Source organism: Eublepharis macularius, chromosome 7 (assembly GCF_028583425.1).
Source record: "Eublepharis macularius isolate TG4126 chromosome 7, MPM_Emac_v1.0, whole genome shotgun sequence".
Classification (NCBI taxonomy): Eukaryota; Metazoa; Chordata; class Lepidosauria; order Squamata; family Eublepharidae; genus Eublepharis; species Eublepharis macularius.
The window spans coordinates 17,272,856-17,296,235 of NC_072796.1; the positions used below are offsets into that span (position 1 = coordinate 17,272,856).

At 41.7% G+C, this 23,380-nt stretch overlaps 1 protein-coding gene across 1 annotated transcript in view; it reads right to left on the bottom strand.

Moving 5' to 3' along the window:
- CTNND2 (catenin delta 2) overlaps positions 1-23,380 on the bottom strand; it is a 303,251-nt gene that overhangs the window by 9,617 nt on the left and 270,254 nt on the right. The window contains exons 13-14 of the mRNA XM_054985091.1: positions 21,595-21,720; positions 372-498 (exon numbers count right to left, since the gene is read on the bottom strand). Of these exons, the coding sequence (XP_054841066.1) occupies positions 372-498; positions 21,595-21,720 (253 nt within the window). The remainder of the gene's footprint in view (positions 1-371; positions 499-21,594; positions 21,721-23,380) is intronic.

Consider the following 23,380-nt stretch of genomic DNA (forward strand, 5'->3'; position numbering starts at 1 on the left):
TACACAGTTTTGATCAAAAGATTTGCTCATTTCAGTCAGTATATTTGTTGTGCGCACACAACACACAATCCTCCAAGGGTCTGAGACTGAAAATCTATGTGTGATCCCTTTCCAAAAAAACAGTGATCATGCATACCGGATGTTTGTCCTGTACTCGTGGTCTCAGCACCTTGAGCACAAGACTTACAGAGATCAGCTTAAGCGTCAAATGGAGAAGCATCTTTAGCTTTAATAAATACGCAGCATATGGGGATAATGTACACATGGCAGCTGTTGAAGGTGAGGAGGCTCCATGTTTATTTCTGGACCTTTTACCATTCATTACAGTATATTCTAGTCCGTGTGGACCAAGATACCTGGACAGGTCTTACCTGAACGATTGTTGGGAGACATGCGCACTGGAGAGATGGAGGGTGTGCGTGACGAAGAGTACGGTCTTTGCCGATCCCTCTCTATTGTTGAAGATGAGGCTACAAAGTGATACTGTGACCATCCATCCTGCATGAGAATCACACACAACCGATAAGAATGAAAAACCAACAGTGAACAATCTAAGGGGTACTATATATGCTATTTCAGGAAAATTTTTCTGTGATCCAAGTCCATTGTTATGGATAAGTCATTTAACAATGCTGTGTCTTACAGAATCACCTGGTTTTCATTAATAGGGCCACTCTCTCACATTCTTCAGTCCTTCCTGCATGACCACTTGGTGAGATATTTTTGTCTTTTGTTTTTAACAAATGCTCAGCATTTGCCTCTATGAGTGCTTTATTACAGGTTGATCAGCTTGCTGCAGATGAGCAAAGGCTGATGTTACACCTTCTAACCGAACTCAGACACAAAGGTAGGTGAAGTTGTACATGTGTTAAAAGGCCTGCCTCTTGCCCTGAGAATCCCAGAAAGATGACTATTGTCAAAAGTAACATTTTATTGTTTATTTATAGGTATTACAGAATATGTATAATTTGTATATTATACATTTATTATGAAACAGTTTCTTGCTAAATTAAAATCTGTACATTCAATTATATCTGCAGACTTGGGGCATGTGATCTAACCAAATTGTTGGTCTCACTAATTTTAATGGGAGAGTTAAGCACTTGCTTAAACATCCCCTGCTGAAATTAATGGGAAGAAATCACACTTTAATTTTCTTTCTTCAGTATTGATCTGACTTTTGGGAACAGAAAAGGCATGCCTGCAAAATATTTATATGCATCTAATGTTAGTTAACTGTGCTATACACTCGTTACGTAGCCAAAGTACAAAACTGACATTTGTTCCTTTTATTCTGAGTGTAAGGTTGCTGCATTTCAAACACCAAAATAAAAATGTCTTTAAATAAAATCTAAACACTTGAATGCTTTAGACATGCACACAATCTAATCTGTATGTCTCCAGGGCCAGATAAGAAATATGCAGGGAAGAAAAACTGATAGTCAATACAGAGTAGTGAAAAAAAATATAAGGGCTAGTTAATCCTTACTATTCATGATAACACTTTTTTTTTTAAAACCCAGTCATTCCTCTTCCAGAAAAAGATTATCTAGAAATTGGGTCCTTCAAGTTCTAGGACAAAAGGTAATGTTAAAAACTGTTATGTTATTTTCAACAATTAGGAATTTGCATGTGGATATTAATTAATCCAACTCCAAACTGAAAATGTCCCGTTTATTAATGTAGTTGTTATAACTAATCCAAATTTTTACAGATAATGACAGTTACTACTGTTGGGAAACCTTTTGATCTGGCCGATATTCTGGTGCCTGGCTCTGTACCTTTGCATTCAATAGGGTCAGGATGTGGAGGGGGAAGAATGACTCAGCAGATATGCAACTGACAGGGATGTATCGATCAGCAGAATTACAGACAGATCTTGCCACCGAAAAGGAGTCTACTGAGAGCCCTGCCCTTCCAAAATATTTACATCAATCATACTGCTGGCTATTGGAGTGAGCACTGTATAGTGGTTAGAGTGTTGGACTACAATTTGGGAGAACCAGGTTTGAATTCCCATCCTGCCTTGAAGTTATATTTATACACTCTCGGCCAACCTGCAGTGTTGTCGTGTGGGTAAAATGGAGAATAGGAGAATTATGTAAGTCACCTTGGGTCCCCATTGGGAAGAAACGTAGGTAGGATATAAATAGATTTTATTGATTTTGGTCTTGGTTTTATTTGATGACTCCATTTTTTTTAAAAAAAATGTTCGATATCTTATATACTAATAGCCAAGTGTCCCCTTGCAGATAGCCACCTATCCACCCCATGCTTACAAACCACATACTTCTGCAACTTTGAGGAACACCCCCCCCCCAGGGTTGCAGAAAAATCTGAAAAAGTTTGAAATGTTACACTGGGTGCAGGGTTAACTCTTCTCAAACCAGCCATGCCCAGTCTGCGCACGTGCAACTTCCCTTCTCCTCCAAAGTCGGGAGCTGCACTGCCCTGGGACCAGCAGTGGCAGAGCCTCAGAACATTGCATGTCTAGGTGGCAGAGGCTGGGAGCCATGCAGAGCTCAAGCAGAGGCAGCAGCGGTGGTGCCTAACACAGGTCTCAACTTTTGGATTTTGAAGAATAATATATCCAGTGATATCATGGATTAATTCTAGTACTGAACCCCAGAACCTATGAATGTCCCCCAAAATATATCAATCTGCACAGATTGACACCTCCAACATGTATCAATTAGTTTACATAAATCCTAGATGGTGTATATGGAGTTAGATACCAGCTAATATTGGGGGGGGGGGATCGTTAAAATCTACCAAAATTAATTTCTTGGTTATTGTTTCCAAAACCCATTGCCATTCATCAATAAAGATTTCTTCTCCCAATATCGTTTCCCATTTTAACAAATAATTTTTCTGTAGTGGTAGCTGATTCAAAATTAATGAATAAGAAATCTTTCTAGGTTTCACTCCTAATATGATTTTTTTCATAAGGGGTCTTTTAAACGAAACTGCCAATGTATATTCTGAAATGCCATTACAACATGTCTTTATCTGAAGGAACTGATCAAATTTTGGTGTTATACCTTCCATCTTCTTTATTACCCTGTTCAAAGGATAATATACCTTCTACTTTGAAAAAGCTCTCAAATGTTGTCAAGTTAGCCCTTTCCCACAATGAAATATCCTCCCAAAATTTAGATTCACTCATTTCTTCATTATAAAAAAATGATGTTAACGGGGAGAAACTAGGGCCATTTTCACACTGCAATCGCACCAGGAAGACGCTGTCGTTTTGGGAGCTTGGTGCGATGTTCCATGGCGGGTAAGCAGTGTGAAAATAACCCAGGACTCAACGATTATTTCTATTTCTTCCATACAGTTAAACAAGCTACACAATTAATGCCATCTAAGGATTAACCTCAATCAGAGTAACTGCAGAACATACCACAGTCAATAAAACTAGAAGCAATAAAGAATCTCTGAAATGCCTTCATTTCTTTCTCTTCTCCAAAGCCAAGATTCTCATGTGGTTTCAAAAGCAAGTCTAATCTAAAAATATTCATCAGTTATACACTGGAGTTCATATTCATCAAAGTAAACCCTCAGATCTCTTTAATTCCAGACTCTTCTATCTGAACATTTTAGGGCTAGGAAGCCCAGTTTTTAAAACATTCACACAACTTTAATAGTTCAACACTAATTTATGGGATGACAACCGATGGCCCATAAAGGGATTTAGTTGGCTGCCATTAGTGGCTGTTATCTTCAGAAAAATACCGGCTTCAAGACAGGAACCAACAACCCCTTAGCCAGCTATCTGGCCTCCCGATATTGAGCTGCTTTCTCTACTTTTGATGGTCAAATTTCAAGGAGATAAATGCAACTATCACATGAACCCCCAAGGTAAAAATGCAGATCTCACCAGCTTTCCTTTTTTCAAATGTTGAGGTATATTTAGGTTTTGATGAACCAACACACAGTTGTTTGAGTTTTGGCCCCACAAAATAAAATTTAGAAAGTTCTTTGCTCTCAAATTCAGGGCACTCCGGGACATCCAGAACGGGCATTTCCTCAACTAAATCTAATTACTCTAAACAGTCAGTTGGGTGGTGGGCTAGGATATTTGTTCACCTGAATTAAAGAGGACATTTTTCTAGATTAGAGAAGGAAATTTCAAATTAGAACAAAGACTTGCATGAGGTTAAGATCAGAAAGCTCTGCATAACATTCTGTTGGGACAGTTGGGTAAAACTGCTTGGCAGACAAAACCTTCAATGCCTGGTTACACAAGAAAGAATCACCGGTAACAGGTGACCTTGTTGTGCCTGAGATGTATGGCCAGTCAAAGAAGACAACACTGAGCTAGGAGGACTCAAGTGATCAAGTGGAGAGCAAGTAAACAGGGAGGAATACACGTGAGTCTGTTCACTTGCCAGGCAAGTGTAATTCGTCACTTGTAGCTTGGCTCTCAGTATAAGGGAGCTTCATGTGTCACAACAAACCACCACAACAACCAAAGCATCTTGCAGCACCTTAAAGTATAACAGAATTATTATGGAAGAAGCTTTCATCTAAAGACATTTACTCTAATCCATAATGTCTATTACTGTGCAATCTTAAGAGTTACTCCAGTCTAAGCCCATTTAAATCAATGCGCTTAGATTGGAGTAACTCTGCTTAGGATTGCACTGTTAGTCTTGAAGGTGCCACAATACTTCACTTTGTTTTGAATGGGAATTTTAAAGCCCTGATATAGCAAAGGCAATGTCTAGGAGTTTTATGGACACCATGGACTGTTGAAAAGACAAATAAGCGGGTTCAAGACAAAATCAAGCCTGAATTTTCCCTAGAATGAGTAAACTGAGGCTATCGTACTTTGATTACATCATGAGAAGACACGGCTCACTGGCAAAGACAATAATGCTCGGAAAAGTGGAAGGCAGTGGGAACAGAAGACCCAGAATGAGATGTAATGACTCAGTAAAAGCCACAACCTTCAGTTTGGTAACGTCAGGCTGTTAATGATAGGATGCTTCGGAGGTCAATCATTAATTGATGCGGCTGTTGTAAATCAGAAGCAACTTGATGGCACATAACACACCCTTTTAAGACATGTCCAGTGCTTAGTGTTTGTTGCATCAGAATGGAAAATGAAGTAAAGAGATGGCAGATTGTTCTCTCCTTTTTCAGCAGTACATTTAAAGTTACTGAGTGCTGCTTCTGTTCTTTTTGCAACTCCTGGTAATTTCAGTGGGTTTGCACAGGAGACGGACTATATAACAACATAATAACATTCGATTTATATACCGCCCTTCAGGACAACTTAATGCCCACTCAGAGCGGTTTACAAAGTGTTATTATTACCCCACAACAATCACCCTGTGAGGTGGGTGGGGCTAAGAGAGCTCAAGAGAACTGTGACTCGCCCAAGGTCACCCAGCTGGCTTTGTGGAGGAGTGGGGAATCAAACCCGGCTCTCCAGATTAGAGTCCCGTGCTCTTAACCACTACACCAAACTGGCTCTAGATGGTATCCTCGTGAAGTTATGCAAATCTCTAGTCTATAATGGTTGGTATTCATAGGGCTTAATCCCATGACGGTTTTGCTAGCAGAGATGCTATCATCCAGTGAACAGAGGCTGGATGACACATCTCTGACACAAGACTAGAGATGGGCCCGATCTGAATTACAATTTCAAAAAAACCCCGATTTTGGCGTTTGCGCCATCGTGACTCAGCTAATCGGTTCTGTCCATGGCAACCGATCCAGCAGTCGGAAGTTTGCTTGTTCAGGACTTGATTGGATGGGTCAGTTTCTGTTTGGAATTGCAGACACTCTGGTGCCAGTAATTTATTCCCGGGGCAACTGAGTCATGGAAATGAGCTGTGTTTGCCCTCCTTCTGTCGCCCTCGAAACACGAATGGAAGCCCAGCTTTCCTTGACTAGCAGGCTTCCTTCCAACCACGGAGCAGCAACCCAGGGGCGGGAGGGGGAAGGGGGTGTTCTGAAGCCATGGGCACAAAGGAAAGGCAAAAGGCAGCGCGGGAGGCTGGAAGGCCGCCTGCGCCGTTCGCCTTTCCCCAGGAGAAGGGGCGCGCGGGCAAGCCGGCCGCCCCTTGTCTTGCGGGGCAGGTGAACGGCGCTGGCAGCCTCCGAGCCACTCGTGCTGCCGCCAGCTCTGCAGCGCACCAGGACAGCTGGCTTGCTGAGTGGGCGGGGGTGACTCAGGAGCCTGACTACAGTTGCCCTGGGCACTGGCCTCCCCGATTCCCGACCGAAAACGAGACTTGATCGGTTAGAATCGGTGACCTGCGTTCGGCAGCAGCCCAGATCCACGAACGGCTTAATCGGAATTTTTTTTTGGATCGTGCCCGTGTCTACACAAGACGCTCTTCCCAGCGTCTTCCATTGGGGGAAATGCCTTCTCTGCAAGCAGAACAGATCCATGGCATCCAACCCATAAATTTGCTGTGATACATGCAGCAATTGTAAATGACCACATATAAAACAAGCAAGTATCAAGCTGTTTCTGTAGTAGAAGTAATTAATATTTTATAAACAAGGTACGCATTTTAATTACTCACAGTAATACGCACTGTCTACCTGACTACCGTTCGCAAATTGCATGAAAATAGAAGAACTGAAACTCGGTGTGTCTGTGTGTGTGTCTGTTTTTGAGTTAAAGGGTTCAAGAGTGGGACTTCAGCAGCATCAGAATTTTAAGCTACAACCCTGATCACTTTGAAGTCAACTGAAGTCAAAGGATTTTTTTTCTTTTAATCTGAGATTGCCCCAAAGGGCTCTTAAAAAGCTCAGAGTCAGTTGAAACAGCTTTGCTGTGAAGCATTCATAACTCTACGGAAATTTCTGATGCAAGAGTAGAGAAAGGGAGCCCCTTCTCCGCTAGAGCCCACAAAGCGTCTGATCTTTATCTTTACGAATTGTTGGAATCCCAGTGGAAAGGAATCCTACCTCTGACCAACAGCTTCTCAGAAAACAACACACACAAATGAATGCTGCAAGGAGGCTAAACCCCATGACAGTTGGATGGTCCAGAGAGACATAGCTTAACTTTGAGCAGGGAAACTTGGCATTAACTGTGCTGGGAACAACTCAAAACACGGGGTCTGTGCTGCTGGGATAGAAAGGGAGATATCAAAGTGGGATTTCAATAGATACTAAAAAGCTCCAGAATCAACAGGGCAGCAAAGCACAAACAGGAAGGGACGAGGTCAGGGCTCATTTCGAGGGGGAATGCACAGGAATGCAGTTCCGGCAGTTCCCCAAAGAGGTCACATGTCACATGTCACGAGAGGTTCAGGCCCTGAGCACCATTTTTCTGGACTCTGTGTAAACTTGCAATACACAGCCCCCTGGCTCACCTGCACAGTCTATCCTTTTACTGATAAATCTATTTATTATAATACACTTCATCTAGTGAAGCCAGTTAAAAATAAGTGATAATGCATATCCTATTCCAATTTAATTGAGACAAGCAGGTTATAAATAAGAATATGCTTCAACAAGACTCAGTAAGACAAGTGGACTATAAATGTAGTATAGTACAAATCATTAACACTCTAAATCATGGCACACAATCTATCCTATATATACAATTGTGAGATAAAAATTGTATTATATTTCTGAAAGGACATAAATAGACCATATTGCAGTAAGGGGCTTAGTCCCCAAGAATCCCAGTAAAGTGTATCCCTCCTCCAATGCTTGGGGTTTCACAACATCGGGCTGCACTTCCAACAGTGGCTTATACAACCAAGTCAAAGATTTTCCTAAAAATCTACAAATACTCCCTCTCTGATCTGCAATTTGGTTTGGTAATGAATAAAAGAGCTGCTTGATTTAAAAAAAATGATTTGTCAGACCAAAGCAGATGTTGTGCCAATATGATATAAATTTCCTGTTGCATTTCTTACTTTTTTTTGTGCGTGTCTGGTAGGCCCCCACAACAGTTTTCAGTGCTATTGATCAAAATCTACCATCAGCCTTCCTTCACTCCCAGAAAATACGCATGCTCTCATTTTAAAGGTAAACTGTTGGTAACAAATTCATTAGACCTACTCTATCAACAATTCCAAAAGCTATTAGTGTTAAATATTTAAACTAATTTTTAGAAGCCAAAAGGGACTGTTTCCAATTTAATGCAGAAATAAATACCACCTGATGTGCTGGCTGCCTTCATTAGTTTGTTTCAGCTCTAGTGCTTCTAATGAAATTTAATTAAATTGATTTGGATACTTAAAAGGTACAGTATATAAGGGTCTCCTGCAGAGAATAAGCAATCTCTCCACAAGCAAAGTTGTACCAAGTGCATCTCTGAACCCTCTTTGCCCAGCTCTATCTTAATTTAGTGAAGCAAAATTAAGACAAGAATACATATTTGAACAACAGTCAAGTTGTGGCAGGGAATGAAGTAATAATTTTGTAACAAAGGGGGAAAAATAGAAGAGGGTCATTTCAGTTTAGTAGACGTTCCCCCAACATTTCGTTGATCCTTGACCCTGCAGTAAATCTCTGCTGACGGAAGGGATTTCTGCCAGTGGAACAGGATCCTCTAGCCCCAGAACTCAGCGGTCTTGAATTGTTGCACTGTGGGGGGTATTTCCCAACTGCTGACCCCAACCCGTTTTTAACCATGATAGAAGATGTAAGCTGGACTTGGGGGAAAGCCATATACTGCAAGATAAGTCCAAGCTCCTGTGAACCAACTACCCATTGCATTATCCAGTTGCACTCTTTTTTAAAAAAACAAACTAGAAAGGGAATAGGCTATTTATCTTTGTCTAAAGAACTGTAGGTGTCCTCTGACTTTCCGCCAGCCCCCATTCTGTTCTTGTAGAAGCAGTGCTGTTGGACGGTATCTCAAGGACATTTATTAATGCATTTCTTAATTTATAGCAGTGCCGACAAAATGCTAACCAGGAGTGGGCATTTCTCTGAAGCATGCACTGAAAAATCACAAAACCACCACCACCACTACCAATAGAAGAAGAACAGGCTTGTTTCAAAACACTGCAAATAGGAAGGCCAAATGGGAAAGGAAAAATGACACTATTAAAAACAAGGTCACACAGCAGGTTTACAAGAGATTAGATGTGTGACACCTTAAGCCTGGTTTCCAGTGTGTTTAAGAGCACGTGTCTGTCATAACTTCTCAAGCACTACTGAATTAACTATGTGAATATGAACAAGACTAGACTAGATGATGAACAATACATGGATGAGTGATACATGGATGGATCACACAACCTTTACTTTCTGGTAAATAGCAGCCACTGGGAGCCCTAATTTACACCAAGGCCTTGGCCCTTGATTATACTACTAATCATTTTATATCTGCCTGCCAGAAATGAACGCAGTACTAGGACAAAAATGCTGTTAATAACTTTGGAAATTTAAACATACTAAATTCTTGGATCTCATGGCAGGACTCTTCGGTCATATTAGGGTTGCCAGGTCCAGGCTGGGAAATTCCTAGAGATTTGGGGGGCGGGGGGTAGAGCCCAGAGAGGGTAGGGTTTGGGGAGGGGCCTCAGAATAGTATAATGCCATAGAGTCCAGCCTCCAAAGCAGCCATTTTTTCTAGGTGAACTGATCTCTGTCACCTGGAGATCAGGTGTAATTCCAGGAGATCTCCAGCTACCACCTGGAGGCTGGCAACCCTAGGTCATACAATCATGCCTTGTAACGAAACTAGACTATTTCTTTGATTAAGTGATGTCTTCAAAAATCACTAGTTTGATTCTTTCATTCTGAGAGATTTACTTATTCTTAGCCTCTCATCTGAGAGCCAAGCTACAAGTGATGCCTGACACAGGTGGGACACTTGACAGTTTCCCTCAAGTTTTGATGGGAAATGTAGGTGTCCTGGTCTTACAGCTTGGCTCTCCATTTAATTGAAGTTTACAGAACCCCCCCCCCCCCACACACACACCCAGCAGACGGGAAGGGGGCGCCCGGTGAGAGCCCGACACCTGCACTCCCCTCTTGACCGCATGTTCTCCCTCCCATAGACTGCCGCTCTGTAAACTTCAATTAAATGGAGAGACAAGCTGCAAGACCAGAACGCCTACATTTCCCATCAAAACTTGAGGGAAACTGTCAAGTGTCCAACCTGTATCAGGCGTCACTTGTAGCTTGGCTCTGAGATACTCTAAGAACCAAAAGCCTGTTAATTCTCAAAGTCAATATACTAGGCCCAAAGAATGATGTGAAGTATTTGCTCTCTTCTCCTTTTCTTTAAGTTATTATTAATGTTTCTTTATGCCTCACCTTTCAACCCACCTGACTAAATACATTTTTCTCTCTTTTTAAAAACAACCTTGCCATTTCATAAGAAAAAGCAGCCTTTTCCAACTACAAATCAACCTTGAGTCCAATTTTAAGGGGAACAACATTGCAGCCAGCTCTCATGATCCTGAAATATATGTTGAGTTGCTTTTTCTTTCCCGAGCTTTACAACTCAGTTTCATGCACTTTTGTGCAGAGAAGTTGTATGAGCACAAGGACCAAATTAGCACATTATTGCAAATGGCTTCAAAGGAGACCAAAATTTATCCTCTATTCGGGAAACTACGTGTCAGAGGCACACATGCATTCCAGACACAAAAAATGTAGCCTGTGTCTATGGATTGTGTGAAATGGAGGAACCACTGCATGCCTTCAGATTATATGAAATTGGTTCTCAGTTGGCACAGCTGAATGCTTTAGGATTTACAAGGAACAATGGAACAGCGCAGGGAGAACAGAGATTTAGTCTTACATTTGGGGGCAAGAATGGTTTCTGCAGCCATGTAATTATGGATTTCCTTCCTTGTGGGTAGTGGTAGAAGTTACAGACGGGGGTAAATCAACCTAAAACAGCTCAATAAACTGATGGAGAATTGCTTCTTTTTTCAGACCATATTGAAAACTGGTGCTCAATGGGCCAGCAAAGTCCTGGACAACTGATGGAAATTCAAGAAGGTAACAGGGTTTGGTACACAGGAAACCCTGATGTCGAGCACCTGATACTTCAAGGCACCTTCAGTCACTGGTGGGCTCCCATGATTCAATTAAGTAGAAACTTCTAAAGAGCTATACCCAATCATTTCTTTCTAATGAGTAGTTAGGGAGGTTTGAAAAGCAAGACAAGCACTGCTTTACCTATCCATAATTAATTATTGATTTCCTGTTGTTGTGAACGCAAGGATGACAAGACCTAATCTAATGAATAACACAGCCGTAAGAAAAGGGAACAGCGTGTGAGATAAAGCATGAAGGAGAGAATCTCAAACATAACAAGGGCTCATTATTCACATTGTTGATGTTATGTAGAGAGGGAAATAATAAGCCCCTTTAAAGCACCTCCATCAAATCATGCCGGCCTTTTTCAAAGCAGTTCATTCGTGCAGGTCATTTGCAAACCCACTTGCAGCCCTATGGAACTTTGAAAACATGTTTCCAATTGTTTTTGCAAAAGCGCCTGGAAGAAATGGCGATGAAAACAAGGTGGTGGGCTGGGAGGCTTTGCTGTAGCGGATGAAGTTTTTGTTCTGCGTCAGAATACAAACGATGGTGCTGCATTTGGTCACCATCTCAGGAAACTCTTGGGCAAGCAGGAAGTGCAACTGAACCCAGCAGAGGTTTTGGCACTGGAAGGTACCACAAAGTATAAGAAAGGAGACCCTTCAGGTTTAAGAGGGAAGGCAGATGTCAAGAAAGATGGAAACGATCAAAACCTCGTTCTGAATTCATGCAAGATTAAATGGACAAAAAATAAATCCTAAACATTTTAAGACCGTTTGTTGTGGTTTCTTTTCATATCACCTAATCAGAGATACTGCATGTGGTTTGAAGCACAGGGAGAAGGTGACTGCCTCCCATTTTTCTCAAAGATATCCCTATGAAGGATTTAATTAAGCACACACAACCTGTCTAAGTAGACAAAGCTACATAGAGGGAATGCAGTATGCAACTTGTTATTGCAAGAAGAAGGGGAAAATACACGCAGTCACAGAAACCAAGGCCTGGAAAGTTTAGGAAGAACATCAAAGTAATTTCTGTTCTTCCTTGCTGCAAAGCAGGGAAATCTATACAACCATCCACTCAATCCATGCAGCCCCAAACAGAACTAGCTAGCATAACTATAAGTTGTAGTGGTTACAATGCCAGACTAGGATCTGGGAGACCCAGGTTTGAATCTCCACTCTGCCATGGAAGCTGGCTGGGTGACCTTGGGCCAGTCACACATACATAGCCTAACCTACCTCACAGGGTTGTTGTGAGGATAAAATGGAAGAGATGAGAACAACGTAAATTGTTTGACTTCCCATTGGGGAGAAAGGCACAGTATGACTGCCTGACTGCCTGAAATACAGCAGTACACTAATAGAATTGTGTTGGCTTCTTACACTCATAGAGATTAGGTGCTTTTGGATCTTCTCAAAGGTAATGGGCCTAGAAAAGGCTCTAACTAGGCTTCCTATGGATCCAGAGAAGCAAGGAGGAGGAAAGGGAGAACAGAATAAATCAACTCTACCAAGACAGAATCAATCAACTCAACAGGAACAATGACCGTGGCCTATCTAAGATGCAGAAGAACCATGTGGTTTCCTAGCAACAAAAGAGCAACATTAAGGCATTGCCACTTGCACTGCGATGTGCCACTGGGAGTTTATTAACTTTTCTTTTCCAAAGATTCTGTCCGAAACCTTTTCTGAACAGTCCTATGCTAATTCCAAAAAGGAAAAAGTATGAAACCACTACCAAAGGCAGCATTTTGGAAATGAACGAAACCATGGTATGCTGAGAAAAAAAAATTGCACTCAGATGCATTAATAGTCAGTTTCACAAGATACAAGACATCTTTTTATAGACTTCCAAGGAATGAAATTTAACTAGAAAATAATTTCTCTGCTGTTCGTTCAGTACTGCGATAGTTCATTCACATGTACAAGTCACTCAGTAATGTTGCAGTAACTGCATGATGGACGTGCACGCAAGCATGGGACCTGTGATACCCAAGGCTACTTGCTGAGCTCATGGAAATCGTGGGATTTGAACCAGCAGAGTGCTGTTTTGCAACCTAACCACTCGGGCTCCATAATACACTTTATTGCCATTTTTGAGACTATACGGCAAGAAATAGTTCTCCTTTACCACAAGTAAAAAAAGAAAGAAAGAACATTTAGCACTTTGGTTTTTCGTATTAAAAGACAACATTTGGGTAGGTGGGATCCATCATGTATTTACGCATGTTGAGTGGGTAGAAAATGAAGGGGGGCACATGGTATGATTCAAACACAGGACTCTACAGTTTAGAATAATGTCAACAGGATACAATAAATTGTTGCAGGGTTATCAAAACTCTGGTATTAATGATTCGGTTCAGTTTAGTACTATTAAGAATCTTGGTTTTCAAGAACTCTTTCTGAAGATGGTCAGGCCCAATTTTAAAGTAATATTAGGTGACAATTCTTAAATATATATAATTTGCTTGGCAACTCAGTTTTAGCCTGTTAACCTAGAGAAACTCAAACAGGATAGAAGCCTGATATCATATTTCAGAAAGTTTCTTGTCATGGTTCGAAAGAATGTCATGGTTCGAAAGTACTGAAAGAATGACATGGGTATCTTTCAAATATACGCCGGCAGGGCTTTTTTTCAGCTGGAACACGGAGGAACGGAGTTCCGGAACCTCTTGAAAATGGTCACATGGCTGGTGGCCCCGCCCCCTGATCTCCAGACAGAGGGGAGTTTAGACTGACCTCTGTGCCGCTCGGTGGCGCGGAGGGCAATCTAAACTCCCCTCTGTCTGGAGATCAGGGGGCGGGGCCACCAGCCATGTGACCATTTTCTCTGAGGGCAACCCACTGAGTTCCACCACCTCTTTTCCCAGAAAAAAAGCCCTGTACGCCGGCATCATCCTGAGTGGGTTCTGATTAAATGGATATCTCATTAAACTTAAGCCATGTTCTACACCAGAGAGAATAAAGCAGAGCTGCCAAATAATTAAAGAACCGATTAACCCCCTAGCTTTAAATCTATTAATTGGTTGATCCATTCAAGTTTTATAAATCTGCAGGCTTCCAAAGCCATGGTTGTAGGCAGATATCTTTTCAGACAATACAGAAGGAAAGGAACATTTTCTCTTTAACGTGAAATGGCTTTCAAGTATTAAAGGGGTTACTGTTCATTGTTAAAAGAATAAGCCAAGCATCTTTCTTTTTGTATTAACTTTGGTACAGAGAAGAGAGCGCAAAAGTGTGTGCACAGCTTGCCCAGCACCGAACAAGTCAACCTCCCCACTGCTTAATTTAAGGGGGGAAGTTTTGATCTGTAATTAAAGTTTTTAGCTGATTCACCTACTGATTAAATCAATTAAAGCTGGCAACCATAGAAACAGGGCCACCAAAAAAGTCTGCATTTGTATGCAAGTAACAGCAGCCCACTCCCCCCCCCCCTTCACTAATACTGAGCGCAAGGAAACTAACAAGCCATTATTCCCAAAACTGTTTTTCAAGCAAGTGTGTAATGAGATTACACCAAAAATGAAAGAGCCAAACAACTAGCTTATCACTGACTCACTCATACCGTTCTGGCAGAATTTATATTCTCTTGCTGCATGCATTGGACACTTCGTTTAATCTCTCTTAAGAACAGAGAACAACTAGGCTTGGCGCCTGCCTTTACTGTAGTGTTGTAGAGGAATATCAGCAAAGGAAAGCCGAAAGGATCTCAACTATAGCAGTGCTGATTTCCTGTATGTGGCTTGACTTACCTGACAAAATTACATCCCTGTGCTGCTGCTACAGGTACACAACCACACCAGCTACAGGTTATTAATAGGTTCTTTCCTGCACATTGGGGGATAGATTTAGGGAGGGGCTGTGGCTCAGGGTGAGAGCGCCTGCTTAGCATGCAGAAGGCCCTAGGTTCAATCCCTGGTACCTCCAGTTTAAAAGATCAAGTAATAAGTGACGTGAAGGACCCTGGAGAGCTGCTGCCAGTCAGAGTAGACAGGCCTGATGTTGATGGACCAAAAATCTTACCCAGTATAAGACAATTTCCTATGGATTCTATGGGCCAAACTACAAATGACGAACGACACTTTGAACGGCAAGTGTATTCCTCCCTGTTCACTTGCCCTCCACTCGATCCACTTGCCGTTCAAGTGTCATTCGTCACTTGTAGCTTTGCCCAATGTTCGCGTTAACAAGAATGGGGGCATAAGGAGAACTTGCTCATGGAATACATCCTTGGTGAGTCGGTGGGCATATCTTGAAGCTTCACTGGAACTGATACTTAGATTTGCTCTGCTTCTTCCAGAGAGGATGATGGTGTAAGGAGCGCTTTACCTGCAGATAGGACTACTCTGGCACATTAAGAAGAAACCTTAATATTTTGAAGCTCATGCCTGAATGGATTAGAAAGATACTGCATCCTTGACCTACACAAGCCCTTCAGAAACCTCTGACTCTAGCTCTAGCCTTGAGCAAGTTTCGAAACTTCATTAAATCACTAACTTCAAAAGGAAGGCTGTCAGTCAATTACTCAGACCAAGGTGCCAAACTGTACAGAGAATTTGTAGGTCTTTCTTAACAGAAAGATCAAAAGAAGCCACTCCACTCTGCAAAAAGATGGCACCCTTTAATAACCAAAGCTGCAGAGCTCTCTGAAATGTTTTGGATCCCTAAATTCTGATGTAAGCTGGCAGAATAAATGTTGAGGCTTTCAGAAATGCATCATGTCCAACAGCTCTTATGCAAGTTAACTAGAGCATGTTTAGTAGTTTGGAAGATTGTAAATAACACAATTTCTATCAGATGTTAACTCTGCAGTTCTATGGCCCCTAGAGAGGGGGAAAAATATGCGGCATCCATCTTCCAGGTTCAAATATGACGTTTCTGATCAATACAGTAATTTTGATTAATACCATAATCTAAAAACCTTTACTTGTACGGTTAAATCTTGTTCCCTGTGCAATTCTGCTAGCAATGACTATATCCAGTTTTCTAGCTGGCTTGCAGCACACAGTCATTCTTTACATAGTAAATATTTTAGCTTTTTAAAAATGCTTTTTGGAAAGGTATTAAGTATGCCTGTGTTTTGGATAAAAATAAATTAACGGGATTATTTGATATGAATTTGCTTGTTTGTTCATGGAAGGGCAATTGATCAGTAATTCTGAATTCAGAACGAATGCCTAGCATACATTGCAGCATTTAGAGTAGCAAATAAAAGTATGATGAATGTACTTGGCCAGATCAGCCATAACATTGCGTTGTTGCCATTATCTGCCTATTGACTTACTTGAACAATCTATCATACTCTGTGCCCAATCGAGCTATTTCAATGACTCTTGCACGCCATTAGTCTGTTGTGTATCCTGCCCAGGACAGTAAACCAATTCTATTCTGTTTTGGAAAAGTTTATGTTCTGTTCAGTAAACTGGTAGATACAGATGCTTGTATGCAATTGGTCAACATGTGATGACTCATATCTGAATGTGTGAACAGATTTCATTGAGGACAGAACAGGAGGTATGAGAGTTCTCTTTGTAAGGTTTGATGTGGCTCGTTCACACATACAAGTCAAATGAAGCATCATTCCCTGGAGAATGGCAATGGGAGGATACACACTCATAAACTCTCTGGCAAATGTGCCACAACTCAAATCGAGAGTGCCACTCCTGAGTATAGTATCATACTTATGCAGACTCCACCCATCGTGCCTTTTTGGGGTCCTGCCTCTATTCCACTGAGCTAAGGCAGGCAGGACTGTCAGTCTGAGTGTCAGCTTAGAGCTCCCCTGCTTCTGTCTAGACCAGCCTCCGAATGGCTAAACCACTGCCATGTCTACCTGTAAAGATGCTGGAATGTGCTGGTAAATAAGAGAAAGCGGCAAGAGGAGGTTTGCACTTGGGATGACACTTGGCACTGTCAGCATCTCTGGGGTTTGCTCTGGCCCTTTGAATGCAGGGACAACTGGCCCTGTGCAATAACCACAATGGTCTGATATGTTCCTGTCTGGCAGGCACAGGAGAGGGGCATTTGCCTACTCTTGGTCTGGACATTCCAGAATAATCCTACGCAGGTGCTACTTGTAGCATCTGTGAGGAGGCTGGGTACTTCACCGAATGCAAGTGAATGACACTTTACAGCCAATGGAGGGACACAAAGGAAACCTACAGCAACATACGGAAGGGTTTTGAACTGGTCATTTTTAATTTTAGCTATGACAGATGTTTTAAAAACAAGGATAACATGATGATGTCATACTTCATTTTTTGGTATTATCATTTGAAATAAGAACGATCAGGGCTTTTTTTCAGGGGGAACGCGGGGGAACGGAGTTCCGGAACCTCTTGAAAATGGTCACATGGCTGGTGGCCCCTCCCCCTGATCTCCAGACAGAGGGGAGTTGAGGTTGCCCTCCGTGCCGCCGAGCGGCACGGAGGGCAATCTCAACTCCCCTCTGTCTGGAGATCAGGGGGAGGGGCCACCAGCCATGTGACCATTTTCTCTGAGGGCAACACTGAGTTCCACCACCTCTTCTCCCAGAAAAAAGGCCCTGATAACGATTCAGGTGGCCTGGACGAAATCTAATTTGGAGAAACAAAAGAATAACTGCTTAACATTTGTTGAGATTATAAATCTAAATGATAGTCCTATTAAACGGGATCCTTGGAATTTAAATTGATTCAATCCCAATGAAGTTCATGTCAATGAACTGGGTTTTTCAAAGGAGGAGACTTTCAAAATGCCTCCTTCAGGTTCTACCACCAACTAGTGGTTTCTCTCAGTCTCCACTAGAGTCCCCTCTGCAGAAAGGGAGGGGCCAGTTTCTTCCATACAGTTCTGAAATGCAGTCAAAATTGATATTTGTGCGGATCAACTCACAGTTGATATTCTGAATACGTTTGCATTAAGCAGTAATTCGCATTGCAAGCATTGTGCTTTCTACATCCTGATACATATGTATAGACGAATCATGTTCTGCTATGTTTAATGATGGACACAGTTGTACAGGATAATTTACATGAAAAATTTGCTGACATGGAGAAGGAAAACTATGCATTTTTCCTGTTGTGATGCTTTGACGCAGCGTGATTAAAACCAATCTAGCACAATACAGCTCGGCTAAACAAAAGGAAGAATTAAGCAAAACAGCAATAAGAATATAAGTTTTGTATTTCTAAATTTAAAGTGTGTATCAATATACAATGAATGCTGTGTGTACTGAAATGGATCTTTTTGTTGCGATGCAGCTATAGCAAGAATGCACTTACAGCTTTGTTCCTTTTGTATAGTACAGTTTAGGCTACCTGATAATTTATCACAAAACCACTGAGAGCTGTTTTCATTACAGTCAAATCAATGGAAAACTTCTTTGGTGAGGGCTGAGTGTGGTTCACAAAAGATATTATAACAGATTTGCAATATATGTTATAAACCCCAAAATACAGCACTAATTAGCAGGTCTCATCGGAACAAAGTAAATTGGGTTAAAGTCAATTCAATATTTTTAGTTTTCTGTGCATTAGCATTTCACTGTAGATTTGAAAACCGACTGAACCTGAGGCTCTCATGGAGCTTCTGTAATGAATATAATGGGACAGTCACCAAGAAAAGTGTTTCATGGGTCCCCTGCCACTGTCCTTATACAAACTGACTCCCTAACCCGATCCAGAAATGTGCAAGCACCGTTTATTGCCTGCACGCACACTGCATAAATATGGGTCATGTGCCTGGTCAACCAAGAGGTGATGACGGTTGCCAGCTTTGGTATCACTAAAGATGGGGTCACAGCATCCAAATTTCCTCTTTCCTCCCCTCTGCGGGGAAAAAGAACTCAGATTCACAGTGCAAAGCTTAAGCAGAATTGCACCTGTCTAAGTCCACTCTCTTTGAAAGGTTCCAGTCTGCTTAGAATTGCACCCTCAGTCCCCCCCTTTCCTCCACACCAGGGCCGATTCCAGACGACTAACCTGTAGGCGCTGCATGCCGCCATGTTCCAGATCGCGACGGGGAAAACGCGAAATATCGCGTTTTCTCGCGCGAGTTGATCCGGAACATGGCAGCATGCAGTGCCTTCAGGTTAGTCGTCTGGAATCGGCCCAGGTGACTGGTGATGACAAAAGGTGAGAGAACAATCAAAGCTATGTATGTGGCTCCCAGTCGAATACAAAGTGTATATTTATAACTGTATACACAGCTTTTCAAATTGGTTCAAAACATGATTATAGTACAACTTTAAAACATTAAAAGTACAATGAAACAAAATAATCAACTTCGACCATCACAATCATGACAACAAACATTGTGCAACTGCTCCCAGCAGTCCTAAATCCTATCTAAAGCAGACTTTCCTTTATTCAGGTGACTATTAATTATAGTGTATTATAAGTTCCTGAGCTCTTACAGTGCAATCCTAAGTGGAGCCGTCTTCAATGGACTTAAAAGAACGCGACTCTGTTTAGGATTGCTCTATCAGTTAGTTATGCTTGCCTCACACTTGGATCTCCTTTCACTTTGATGATCTCTATAATTAGGAATATTCTTAACCTTCCAGGGAGGAAGAAATCGATATATACTTAAACTAGAGCCCATAATTGTTCAAGAACTATGGTTGGTAGCCAAAAGTCAGTTACTTTATTATTTATTTATTATTAATTTGATTTGATATATACCCTGCCCTCCCCACATATGGGCTCAGGGCAGCTAACAACATTAGAAACATACATTAAAGTAAAAAAAAAACCATAAAATCAATAATAATTTTTAAAAAGTCATTAAAATAGTCCAGGAGCAGGCTATTTAAACAAATATTGGGAGTCCGTATATGGGTATAGCAGATGGCCAAGGGCAGCCCCAATAAAAGTGGTGGTCTTAGATGGAAGAAGGAGGACACCTGCTGGCACTCAGCCAAAGGCCCGGTGGAACATCTCCGTTTTACAGGCCCTGCGGAACTGTAACAGGTCCTGCAGGGCCCGGATCTCCAGCGGGAGAGCTTTCCACCAGGCCGGGGCCAGGGCAGAAAAAGCCCTGGCCCTGGTTGAGGCCAGACGGATGTCCTTTGGGCTGGGGGCCACCAGAAGTTGCTTATCTGCAGAGCACAACACCTTGCAGGGGACGTAATGGAAGAGGTGGTCCCGTAAGTAAGAAAAACTTTAGAAATGACAGTTTGAGGGCAACCCCCATGGGAACTAAGGAAGAGGCAGCTGGCTACACAGTGCCTTCTAAAGCCAAAACCATGGGTAGACCTTTACCTACTTTGTGCTGGGGCTGGTCATATATGCATGTTTATTAGAATCCCTATTGAATACTTGTTTTTATTTTCTCAATCTAATTGTAAAAGACAATGGGACTAAAGAGAAAACGCAGGAGCTTCAACACAGGGTGTTTTGCACCACGTGGCACTTGAAAAGGAAAATGGTAAGAATCTGAGAAAATGGCAACTGATATCAAAGAACTATGAGGGGAATTGCGTAGGATGCTTGGAGAAGGCAGTCTTGAGTCTAATAATTACATTTACATTATTACTAAGCATTTATATGTTGCAATTCCAAAATGCAAAGCCCTTTGCTTATGTTAATTCAGATCTGTAAAGTAGACTGCCATAATTATCCCCATAGTGAAGCAGCTGAGGCGGAGAGGCCGGTAGCTTCCCTAAAATACCTTTCTGAGGTGTGATTGTAACCTGGCACATTTGGCTTACAGTTCATATCATTTGCAACTCTATTTGCAAAGTTTTTGCTAAAATGGACATGAAGCTATTAATAACTTTCACTGTTTTTACTTTTTTATATGCTTCATGTTAGCCAAATAAAACTTTGTACTCAAGTATTTATCAAAAGCAAGTCAGATGATTAAAAATTCTTCTTGGCTGGCTAAAGACCCAGTTTGGTGTAGTGGTTAAGACTGGCGGGACTCTAGTCTGGAGAACTGGGTTTGATTCCCCACTCCTCCACTTGAAGCCAGCTGGGTGACCTTGGCTCAGTCACAGCTCTCTCAGAGCTCTCTCAGCCCCACCCACCTCACAGCATGATTGTGGGGATAACAATGACATACTTTATAAACCGCTCTGAGTGGGCGTTAAGTTCTCCTGAAGGGCGGTATATAAATCGATTATTAATGTTGTTAGTATAAAATGAAGCTTTTTGTAAATGACCTAATTTCTCAGGATAGAAATCAAGTACTGAAATAATAAACTATGATTTTTTTTAAAAAAAGAACTACATAAACAGAGCACGACCAGGTCCCATTTGCATTGCGCTTTCACAGTGTTAAAATCCCCCTCACTCTCTATAAACAGTAGCACCAGGGCTGCAAATTCCACTAACCCAGAAGATGGACTGAGGAGGCCACCAATGTTAAAACAAATGCCACGCATCGCTTTCGGTAATTGTCCTTTGCTTAATATGAATATTTAAAGAAACTCTTGAACATGCCTCACAGATCCAATGCATTCAATATTATTTCAACATTTTGAATGTGTTAATACTTGGTTAGCCACTACATGAGTTATTGTTGGCTAGTAGGTGGCAGATTAAGTTTAGAATCAATAAGGTAAGTCAAAGAGAGAAAGGAAAAAAAAAATCACATATCAAGACTGGTCAGCTGACAGCCAGAATACCTGGGTTGGGGAATAGATTCTGGATTCTTGGTTCTGGGAGAGGGTTTGCTGAGCATGCCATGATTCAGAATGATGGGTAGGTGAAAATCCTCTGTCCTCAGCCACTCTGAAGTCTGGGGCCGCCCGCTGCCATAAATCAATCAGTCAGTCAATCAATCATGTACTTCAATGAGGTTTTATTTTTATTTTACAGTGATACAGAAATATGGGATCTAGTAGAAGTGATACAGAAATATGGGATCTACAAGATTTTCCTTGTAGAAATATAACAGTTTTACATTACAAGCAGAAACAGATCATGTTGATTCAACTCCTGTTCCAAAGCAGAGAAAATTCATTATGGCATGCCCGCAACCCTATGGATCCCAACGTGGGTGATGAGAATAATATATGTTTTGAGCAGTTCTTAAACTGAGCACTAGCAGTTCTGCCGGAAAAAAAATCATTCCTTTTCTAGAGCTACACAGGAAGTCAGGCTCTCTTTACATGTAACTCTGGCCTCAAGATTGCTGGATCCCAGGCCATGAGAAGTACATGCAAAATCTCCCCCCCCCCAATAATTACTCCAGGGGAGTAGTTGCCATGGCAGCCAGATATCTCTTATGAAGCATAGTAACCATGCCCAAGGGGGAACTGCGTGAATGGGAGGGTATAATACACACCTCCAGCGGCATTGTTGCAACTGTACCACTAGAAGTACATGTAATGCAGGCTTGTACTAGCCTTTTTAGCTAGTAGTGCTTCAAAGGTGTGAATTGCAAATAAGTGACACTTGCATAATGCACAAACTTCTATACCCTGGTACCAATCATTTTAATGCCTGTAAACAGCATCAGAAATATGTAAGATGAGTGAGAACAGCTGTTTTACGCTTGTAACTCTTTTACACACTTGTAATGAGCACCTTTCCTACATAAATAATACCACCCTTAAGTCACCACCCTTATGTACTCAGTTATTAACTAAAAGGATATTTTCAGGATAGTGATCTTGAAAAATCCACCAACCTCGATTATACAGAGAAAGATTTGAAAGTGGAATATCTTAATTTTTTTTCTGGGCAGATTCCACTGATTTAAAACAAGCAAATTAAATATTTCCACCAATTAAAAACCATTTTTAAAAAACTGTTGGGTAGAGTTAGCCAGGGCCTCGGGTAGGTGCAGGGCACCCACTGGCGCCATCCCACCTTCCCCTTGGTATTGTCATGGTTGGATCACTGCAACAAGCTCTACAGGGGGCTGCTCTCAAAAACAACCCAGAAACTAAAACTGGTTGAGAATGTGCCAGCCAGACTATTGTCAGGGGCTAGCTGCTGGAAGTATACGTTGTCCATTTTGGAACGACTACATTGGTTGCCTGTTTGTTTCCAAGCTCAACTTAAGGTGCCGGTTATGACCTTTAAAGCCCTTCATGACCTTGAGCTCACATATTTAAAGGGCCATCTCCTTCCATATGTCCCTGTGCACCAACTGTGGTCTTCAGGCAGCCATCTGTTGGTGATCCTTCCTCTTAGGGGGGCCCATCTGGCACTGACCAGAGCTCGGGCTTTTTCCTTTGCAGCCTCTGTTCTGTGGAATGGGCTCTGGGAGACTGACACTCACGCAGACTCCCTAAATGCTCCTTGAAAAATGATTCGTTCTTACTAAAGGATGCATGTTCTTTCTTAACACAGAGACAGGGGTCTACAAACTGTGGCTATGCTTGGTATCCAGTCTTTGTTTTCTACTTGCCAGATGTAAAGTTGTCTACAGCAGTAATGCCTGGGATTGGTTACGGCAATCAC